The sequence below is a fragment of the Blennius ocellaris genome (genome assembly GCF_963422515.1).
Source record: "Blennius ocellaris genome assembly, chromosome: 20".
Lineage (NCBI taxonomy): Eukaryota > Metazoa > Chordata > Actinopteri > Blenniiformes > Blenniidae > Blennius > Blennius ocellaris.
The window spans coordinates 11,114,937-11,125,306 of record NC_137669.1 but is presented as its reverse complement, the minus strand read 5'-3'; the positions used below and the strand labels follow the sequence as shown (position 1 = coordinate 11,125,306).

Sequence of the window (10,370 nt, the reverse complement as noted above, 5' to 3'; positions counted from 1 at the left end):
CCCCTTTGTTTACCAGGGGATTCTTTCTCATTACCCCCCCCCCCCCTTTTTTTTTTTTTTCTTCATTTTTTACTAATTCATTTCAATGGCTTTCAAACTGGAAAATGGAAATGTTGCTCCTGCCCTCTATTTCGGCGGCAGCGTCCTGGCAACAGAGCAATTTTCTATCATCAGGGATAAACGGCATCGAACAGTACATTCTGATAAAAAAAAAGACCCCATGATTGCTGGCCTTCCTGTCTGTCATCTACCGACCAAATCCTCTCCTTCAAGACCGACCACTGTGCTGTCAGACCTAATAATGTCGCGTATTAAGTCAAGAGAGGAAAAAAAGGGGGGGGGGGAACTGCTGCACTCACTAGTCTTATTTGTCACCAACATGAAAATTCAGATCAACTTTTGGAACATAGCTTCTTTGTTTTGGGATTGGTGCAACATGTTCACAGAGTGACATATATATATATATATATATATATATATATATATATATATATATATATATATATATATATATATATATATATATATATATATATATATGTCACTCTATATATATATATAATCACGCAGGTGGACAAACACGCAAAGAAGACGGCGATAAGAGAAACAAGCAGTTCTAATTAGGGCCCGGGTCCTGAGTGGGACCATAGCAGTGTCTGCCGTGCCAAATTAAACCCATTACTCTACAAGAGCCTGTGAGGGCTCAGTGGTGCAGGCCCCTTGCTTATTTGTGGTCATTTAGCTGCACTATAGCAGCACGCTACACTGGGACCATATACTCAGGCCCCCGTCTGCACCTGGGGCCGTGCATATGCCAATTTCGCTATTTATTCGAAGGATAATACAATTCTAATTTATGATGCAAAACTTATTGTAAACAGTTGTCTGGCCGCGAGCACCGGAGTGTTCTTTATGACAAAAACACACTAATTTTTGTCTTGTTGTAGTTGCACGCTTTTACCAAACACATCAAAGCTTTGCATAAGTGGGTTTGCACTAGTAGGAAGTGCGCAATTTACGTGCGTAAAGGAGTCGCACCGCCGTTCGGGCACGGGTGAATTCTACTGGGGCATTAAAGTCTGATCAGTGATCATGTTGATGTGTACGTGTGAGCGTGTTCGTGAGGGACTTGCTCCACCGAATCTAGTCACAATGAACCACGTTATACTGACAGCTGTGTGTGGTATGCATCTGCGCTTCCCTTCGCCACTTTTCCACCCTTCACACTGCAGAGATTGAAGAGCAGTCGACGCCTGGCTGTCTGTGGAGCGCCGGGGGCTTCGCGCTGCAGAGAAGGGAGACATGTTGTTTAAGTGCCTCCCCGGTCTCTCTCTGCAGTGACATGCTTCATCGTCCCCCAACCGCCTGGTCCCCGAGAAGCCAAGGAGGTGGCTTTCCATGCGAGCCAGTAAATAGCTGTCAGTGGGACCGACCGCAAACACCCAGCCTCTCGTTGCAATTATGACCCGTGTCTTGCTGGAACTGAGAGCTAAAGCTTGGATATGATTAACACGTGTGGCCAGATAGGAAGAAAGAAAAAAAAGACATACAGTGTTAAAACAGCCAGTGACACAGAAGAGCGAAGAGAAGGGACGGGGGGGGCGACTCTTGCGCATTCATTTTTTTATGAACTGTATTGGTATAAATCCTCCATATTGCGTGCGTAAAAATCTACCTTCAGGTAGGCGTAGTGGTATTTCCAGTTTCGGTTGAGATTTCTTCCTCGTCGAGGGTGTTAACCACAACACAACGTCAGGTTACACTGGTAAATGCAGTGTAAAATATTCTCAGCTTTCATGCATCCCATCCCGGACAATGGATGTCAGGGAAATCCCAGGCCTGATATACAGCCACAGCGGCTGGATATTGGAGTGATTTTAAAGAGTCATTCATCAGCGTTTATAAGACAGCTGGAAATAAAGACCACTTCTGTTAAACCACCAAGGCCATTGATTGTGCTGAAGGTCAATCATCTACTTAGGGACAAAGTGATTTTTAGATTTACAACTGAACGCTGTTCATTTTGTGATTGACATTTAGTCGAGATGAAATATGAAATAATTTCCTTCCTGAATAAGGATATGGACCCCTGTAATCCAAGATTAATAGGTAAAACATGAGGTGGGATGCGGCAGGTGAAGCTGAGCTCATTTAGTAATTTTACAACAGAAAATTGATTTTTTTTTTGGGGGGGGGGGATTTTGTGAAACGATAACCCTGTGTACATTGCATATATCTTGTAAAGGTTGTCAGCGCGCACCCGGGCAGTATCTTAAACATTTGCCAAGCAGCAATGTTGTGCATGTCATGTTCTCTTTGTTCCAACATATCCGTCCCTTTCAACACTTCACTTAATCTCAGTGTGCGCAGAAAATCCTCCCAACACGCGCCTGCGGGACACCAAGACTTTGACATTACCCGCTACATGTTATCCCGCAATTTAATAATCCCGCGGTGGCGCGCGCATGATGCTGCAAAAGCTGAGGGATGAAGACGTCTCATATAATCGAGCCCGGGGCTTTAAACCCCGCGGGGAGTCGAGTCGACATCACTGCAGAGCATGTATGTCTTTGTAGGACTCAGGGGCGATTAGAAAAGGTCTCGGATCTGGTTTCTCTTCTGCGTGTCCAAGTGGAACACGGGCAGGGGAATTGGCCACTATGTTCGATCACTGAGGGGTGACCAAGGTGTGCTGACTCCCGCAAGGTCTGCAGGGCCACACTGTGTCGTAAATACAGAAACATCTCATGAAATCACGTAAAGGAGTGCTTACCTGCAGCCCTCTTGTTGGGGAAAAAAAAAATATACACCGGCGTTCTTTTTAAAGAAATTAATAGATCTAAAAGAGTATGCATGGATAGAAATCAATCCGTCCGGGATGCCTCAGACTCACATCCCTGCCTCTGTGCTCCTCTCTTGGTCCGCTGCTGTAAAATGATTATCCGGCTGGGTTGTGCACTTTTAAATCCCACAAAGTAAATAACCGTAGCTGACGATAATAGCAAGGTACCAAGTTCTTGTTACAGAAAAGGAGAAAATTGAAACTAAACGCTGCATTTAGACAACCATTTTTGATAAGAGGATAATTGAGGCCACACTGGCGTATAATTAGGGGATAATTTATGCTATATCCACTTTTATTCCACCCTCCCAAAATAAATCCAGTCCATAATCATTACAGGCGAATTGTTCTTAATTTTATAGCAGCAATTTGAGTAAAGTGTGGCCGCTAATCAAATAGGTTTTCGCAGTAACTTGATTGCAACCATAATTATTTTTTTCGTCGCCCTTTTTTGTGAATTTGCTAAATGCTACATTCCGGCAAAAATATGTTGAAAGTGGTGCAAAACATGCTTTGAATACCTACTGCATTAGAATAAGCAGAAATATAATTTTAATCTTATCGCAGCCCTCAGAGACAAACTGTATAATTTACATATATTGAGGACCCTATCAGGCCTCATATTACAACAGGGATAAAAGACACTGTCAGTTTATCTGGGTATCCACCCTTCTATCTGCAAAATAACCTATTGTACCTCAGTCATATTGTTGTTTGATGTGTCACATGTACTGTATTTGAATTGTCTGAGGATCCTTAATCATATGGTCAATAGCCCCAGGAGAAACGAACAGTTATAATATACGTTACTTGGAGAGGAAAAGGGGGGTGGGGGTGGGGGTAAGAGGGGACTGCTCATTAGGCAACATCAAGGCAAAATTCTGCACTTGTGAAATAAGTTATTTGAAAAAGATATCCTCCGGAAAATTATATGATAACAACAATAACAACAACAAAATAATCCAACTTGTAAATAAAAGGGGAGAAGCTGCTGGCGTGTTTTCACAGTTTTTTTCCCCAACTCCACCTGTGTCTGGAGTTTTATTGACATTAAACACTTTACTTCATCGGTATCAAATAGGTGTGGTTCGAAAAGAATGCAAAAATAAACTTTAAAGACAACGATTGCTTTCAAATCATATGATGATTTATTAACTTTTGATGCGTACATTTCTTTGCATGATTAACTTCTGGAGGGTTTGCTTGATTTTGCTTGAAATCCATTTTTTACCAAAATCACGTTTTTCTCCGTTATTTTGCTATGTGTAATTAGTTCCTTTGGACTAAAAGCTTAAAGTCTGCAAAGGAAAAGAAGCACATATAAGCCGCGTATCGCAGTACATCAAAGCGCGCACTGTGTTGTGCGTCGAGTGTAATTTGGAGGTTTGGGTAAAAAAAAAAAAAAAAAAAAATCGACTTGGCAATTCCGAAAGAGCTGGTTTTACGCGTGAAGCTTGTCTGCAGGAATTAGGCGTCTTTCCCACCACATATTATTTCCCCCATAGTTGTGGTGGGAGCTGGTAAGGTGGGTTAACTCCAGCTCAAGTCTCCGTGAAGCGCAGAGCACTGATGACGTTGGGTTGGATGACCAATCGGGAGGCGCTGCCCTTTGGAGACAAACCATTTTACTTGTAGTGTCTGCATCAAGTCTGGAAGCAAGGGCTCAATTTTAACAGAATCCACCTTAAAATCTCTCCCTTAACTTATGCCTACCTTCCGCCACTTTGAGTGAGAATATCACAGGACAAGGGGGGAAATAAAGACGCCTCTGGAAAATTCGGGTGTTAATAGGACAATATCTGTTCGCGGTGGAGAGGGGAGAGAGACAACAGCACAGCGCGAGAGAGAAAACCGATTTGGTCTTGAGAGAGAGGGGGGTGAGTGCTCTCAAGGCAGAAAATTCGATGATGACCATGACTACGATGGCTGACGGTCTGGAGGCTCAGGACTCGTCCAAGTCTGCTTTCATGGAGTTTGGACAGCAGTCGCACTCACAGCAGAGCTCCCCATCGATGGCCAGCGGCCACTACCCGCTGCACTGTCTCCACTCCGGCTCACACGCTCACCACCAGCACGACAACACCCCTTACCCCGGGACCAACACCTACAACAGGTCGTTACCTTACCCCTACGTGAGCCATCCGCACCACAGCCCGTACCTGCCATCGTATCACAACAACACGGGAGGACAGACAAGGTTAGACGGCGCAGGTAAGAGACCCCCTTTTTTCAGCGGCCAAGTGGAAAACGCGCGGCGTCACGTCCATCCGCGGCGTCTGACAGTGCCATTAGCGCGCATAGCTTCTTTTAGCGAGGGTGGCCCACAGCGGGGACCAAATAAAAAAAGCAACCTTCCTCCAAGCCAGTGTTGCAGCGTTCCCAAGTCCCCGTGTTGCCACTCCAGATCCGGGAATGATCTTTTTTAAGTGGGCGATTACACCGAAGAAAATCGTGCGTAAATGGCACCGGATAATTCGACATCCAGTCTATTACCTCTCTTTGCCTGTTTTGCCGTCCTGTGTAGCACTCCCCTCAGTTCCCACAAAATCTGTTTTAATGCCCGGGGTGTGATCATCACGACCGTGCAATCCTCACCAACTACTCGTGGAAATTAGGCAGCCCGCACGTCTTGAATGTTGTAATTAGCATTTAATTGACATGTCATTACCAGCAATATCCTAAATATGACAGCGGATTGTGGCTGCGCCATGGCGCATGGAGGAAACGAGCGATAGCAACGTTTATAAGCTTGAATTTTCTTTCTTTTTTTTTTCTTTTTTTTTTTAAACATACTCCTCCGTTGCTCCTGAATTCACCTCCACTCTCACAAATATCCATGCACCGGCGTTTTCTCCCCGGCGAGGAAATCAACGCGGTCCGGCGCCTTTTTGAATACTAACATTGCTTGTTTTTGTTGCAGAGCAGCAGAAAACGACAGTGATCGAAAACGGGGAGATTCGATTTAACGGGAAAGGCAAGAAGATCCGCAAACCTCGGACAATTTATTCCAGTTTGCAGCTTCAAGCACTGAACCACCGTTTTCAACAAACACAGTATCTCGCCTTACCGGAGCGCGCGGAGCTAGCTGCGTCCCTCGGACTGACACAAACACAGGTATGGACGACACACACGGGCACTGCTTTTTCTTGAAATTGCCTTTAAAAAAAAATCTCAGCATATGTTATCTTTTAAGTTTTGATAAAAATATTATCTTTTATTTTACATCACTAATTTCCACCTCTCCTCCTGCCTCACAGGTAAAGATCTGGTTTCAGAATAAGAGGTCAAAGTTCAAGAAGCTGCTGAAGCAAGGTGGTAACCCTCTCGAGAGTGACCCCATGCCAGGCTCCATGTCCCTCTCCCCACGCTCCCCGACCATCCCTCCAATCTGGGACGTCTCGGCCTCTTCTAAAGGAGTAAACATGCCGGCCAACAGCTACATGCCCGGCTACTCTCACTGGTATTCGTCCCCACATCAGGACTCAATGCAGAGATAGACTGAAGAGACGAGAAGAGAAGGTCAGTGAGCTGTCTGGAGGCCTCCGGATCGGATCTCCGCCATGCAGTTTCCACGGTAGCCTACAATTTGTGTCAGCAACAGAGACATGGATGCTGGAGAGGAGGACTAAAGCCTCCTCTGCTGCTCTTCTGCTGGAGGACGAAACACAGCCAAGCCTCGGTGTGAGCACACAAGCAAGGGAACTAACCTTTTTTTTTTCTTTTCTTTTCTTTTTTTTTTAAACAAAAAACAAAACAAAACGTACACGGCTGTTCGGTGGGGTCGCATTTGTTATGCTTTCATTCATGTCAACATCTGAACGTCAGTATACCAAATATTATCAGACATTTTGCGCCACTTTGGACAAAGACTGCTTACACCCTCCATGCGCACTGGCGCACTGAGTCGTTTGCAATGGTGGACCCCTGACTGCTTTTCTTTTCTTTTCTTTTCTTTTCTTTTCTTTTCTTTTCTTTTCTTTTCTTTTCTTTTCTTTTCTTTTCTTTTCTTTTCTTTTCTTTTCTTTTCTTTTCTTTTCTTTTCTTTTCTTTTCTTTTCTTTTCTTTTCTTTTCTATTTTTTTGAGTTGTTTCTCCAACATGCAAAACCAAGCAAATTGTCTGTCTGTAAATATAATCTGCGATTTTAGTTGTACATAAACTTTTTATGTTTTGTCAGATTGAGTAAACCGTGACTCAAAACAGACTCCTGCTGTTGCATGATTTCTAAAAGAAAATGATTCTCATTTTCAGATGGGCCTTTTCATGCTCCGTATTGGGCCAACATCACATAATAACAAGCATATTTCCCGTCTCACTGATGCATAAAAAGCCTCTAACAAGACAATATGATCCGACGCTGGTGACAGTGAAAAGCCAATTTCAGCAGAGCAAACATATTAAATAAATCCAAGCGCTCGGTGGTTGATGAAGAACTCTGCAGTATATAGATTTATCAAATGCACTCAACGCCAGAGGAAATTAACTTACCCTCCACCGCCGCTGTCTACATTCACCTCGAAAGACATTTGCTCCAGGTCCAGCTTATCTTGTCATTTCACCCTCAATTATTAGAAGTATTGACAAAATGTTTTCTCCCTTCTCTCCGTCCTAATGCAGGCCGTTAAATGCCAAGCTCCACGGGATCGATGTTGAACAAAGCAGCCAGCTGCAGTGGCGTTCAATATGAAGGAGATATTTGGGACAATTTGTGGGTTTTTATCCAAGTGAGGCTTTTTTTCCATTCTCATAAATGCAGGCATAATTAGGGTAATTTTTGATGTAGCCCGCTGATTACAGCGTTTTTACCGTCAAAGATAATTACCTGTAATTTTCTACCACTTTTAATACTAAAAGGCATCTTTATTTGGATTTGAGGTAGCACAGATGGAACAAAAGGGAAAATTATTCGGTTATTCATATACAAATTGCAGAGAAGAGTGAGCGCTCGGGATATTATCTGAAATTACGACGCTGAAAAGCTTCATGCAGCTGTCAAGTCGCGGATGTCCCACTGGCGCACATTCAGTCTACCTGGGCCCCCATGCAGGCTGGGGCCTATCTGCTCCTGGGCCGGGCCCGGGCTGCAGGGAGCCCCAAGCAGCAGCCGGGTAAACATCAACACGGCTCATAAATACACAGTGGTGCATATTCAAGCTGCAAGAAGTGACACGTTTCATCATGTTTTGCAAATGGAAGGGGAAAAAAAGCTTTGATGAGCTGATGAAATGAATTTTAGATGCATAGACGGATGGATGGATGGGGGGTGAGGTGAAGTAGATGGGGGTGGGGATGCAAAGAGGGATGTGTCATATCTTGCTCTGTAAGCTGCAAGCCATCAGCATTCGGTGCACTACAGCACACTTGTCACACGAAAGCTCTTAACATGGGATTTCTCGCAAGTTCATCTCATTAATTGTGAAGACAGCGGCGCCCCGACAATGAACAAACAACCATAACGCATAGGTTCCCTGCAGCAAATAAAAATAAATCCGATTCCACAGAAGCACATTCCATCCCCATATTAAAAGCAGTGGAGGCTTGTCTTATGCCTCATCCAAGGACCGAGCCGGTAACAGAAGATGGACCCAGTGCTTACCTTTCTCCGCTTCCCTAACACAGACTAACCAGAACGCGCTGCACGGTTTTACTGCTGGTGGTTGAATAAGCAAATCCAGGTGGGAAAGTGTTTGCACACCCCGGTAAGCTCTTATATATTGCCTGCAAAATTAGCTGTTATTACTGTCACTGTTTAGTGATGGCGAGCTTGAAAAAAAAAGCCCTCTGCAATCAAGAACCAAGCGCATCTTTGCAAATTATAGGTAATTGTCAATGTCCAGATTATGATAATGGAGGCCCTAATCCTGGAGAATAATTATTGTGGAGTGTTACAGTTGAAGCTGTCCAGTAAAGCTAACTGTCATTATTTAGTCTCGATTTGCAAAACGGGGGGAAAACTAGCTGAGTGGAAAATGTTCGGTTGGAAATAAACGGGGGCTCTCGATATAATGGCACCACTAGTGTGTGTGTGTGTGTGTGTGTGTGTGTGTGTGTGTGTGTGTGTGTGTGTGTGTGTGTGTGTGTGTGTGTGTGTGTGTGTGTGTGAGAGAGAGAGAGAGAGAGAGAGAGAGAGAGAGAGAGAGAGAGAGAGAGAGAGAGAGAGAGAGAGAGAGAGAGAGAGAGAGAGAGAGAGAGAACCTGTCCCCAATTTTTGCGCGCGTCTTGCCACATGCACGCAGAATGTTAAAGTCTACATATATAGAGTGACCATCAAGGGTCTGCAAGAGAAATCAGACTGGGCACAGCAAACAAGGAGAGTCGGCGCTGTATTATATGCTAAGGAGTTTCTTTTTGCTGCGTCCTGCTTCCCTGTGCGTAAAGTTCGTGAAGTGCATTCAGTAGGCTGCAATCAATAAGAGGACCCTGTGTCAGGTGGAAATGGTAACACGCATGGGTCAGTGTGTGGGTCAGATTGAGTATTGTTTAGTGTGTGTGTGTGTGTGTGTGTGTGTGTGTGTGTGTGTGTGTGTGTGTGTGTGTGTGTGTGTGTGTGTGTGTGTGTGTGTGTGTGTGTGTGTGTGTGTGTGTGTGTGTTTGGGAAAGAGGTGGAGAGCGGCTGGGAGGGTATGATGCAACACGCCACTTAGTAAAAAAAACTGACTTTATACCATCTCTACCCGTACGGCCCAGCAAATTCAATTAGACGGATTCCTGCTTTTACCTCAGTGTGTTTAGCGGTTTGTTTGTTTGTTTTTTGCAGTGGCTGCGTTGGTATTACTATCTGCTAATAACAGTGAATTTGTGTTGCATTTTCCCCCTTTACTTCCTTCTTTTTTCACCTTTCTTTCTTTTTCTTTTCTTTTCTTTTCTTTTTTTTTTTTGTTGCATTTTACCCCGGAAGGTGGGCTGCGGCCGGGAGTGGCAGAGCTCGGGAGCCGGTCTACCCCCACAGGAATGCGGATTGTCTCAGATCTCCGTGCCGCCCCCCTCGCCTCCTCTCTGCCATTCAAAGCGGCTAATTGTAGGGGACACAAAGCGAGAGAGACTGCAGACTGTCTGCAGCGAGAAGCACGCATTTACTTTAAGAGCCGACCTGAAACCATTTGAAAGGCTCGAAGCACTTTTCCACTAAAATATAACATTTTCCACGAAAATACAACACGAATGATTTTAAATGTGATTATATGTATACAAAAATAATACGTCTACTATTGCTATAAATAATAATAAATAATAAAACTATATATATATATATATATATATATATATATATACACAATGTTATGCTGTAAAAATCCCAACAATAACAGAGTAAAACACCTGGATTCAACAAATAGGTGTAATAATTGTGGCATGTTAAGGTTTACATGGAGCCAAACTTTCTCAAATTCCTCCTAATTCGTTTAATAATACCCCAAAGGTTTTCATTCAACTGGTCGAATTCAAAACGCAAGAAGTCAATTGTTGTTTTTTTGTTTTTTTTTACATAAATGCATGTATTTCCAAAACAAATATTACAACTGTTTGCAGGT

The 10,370-nt window shown here is 43.8% G+C and overlaps 1 protein-coding gene across 1 annotated transcript; it reads left to right on the top strand.

Moving 5' to 3' along the window:
• Positions 1-4,746: 4,746 nt before the first annotated feature.
• On the top strand, positions 4,747-6,339 carry dlx6a (distal-less homeobox 6a; the record flags this gene model as incomplete). Its single annotated transcript, XM_080516255.1, has 3 exons — positions 4,747-5,053; positions 5,763-5,956; positions 6,100-6,339. The coding sequence occupies 3 exons, from the start codon at positions 4,747-4,749 to the stop codon at positions 6,337-6,339; spliced, it is 741 nt and encodes a 246-aa protein (XP_080372381.1).
• Between the last annotated feature and the right edge of the window lie 4,031 nt (positions 6,340-10,370).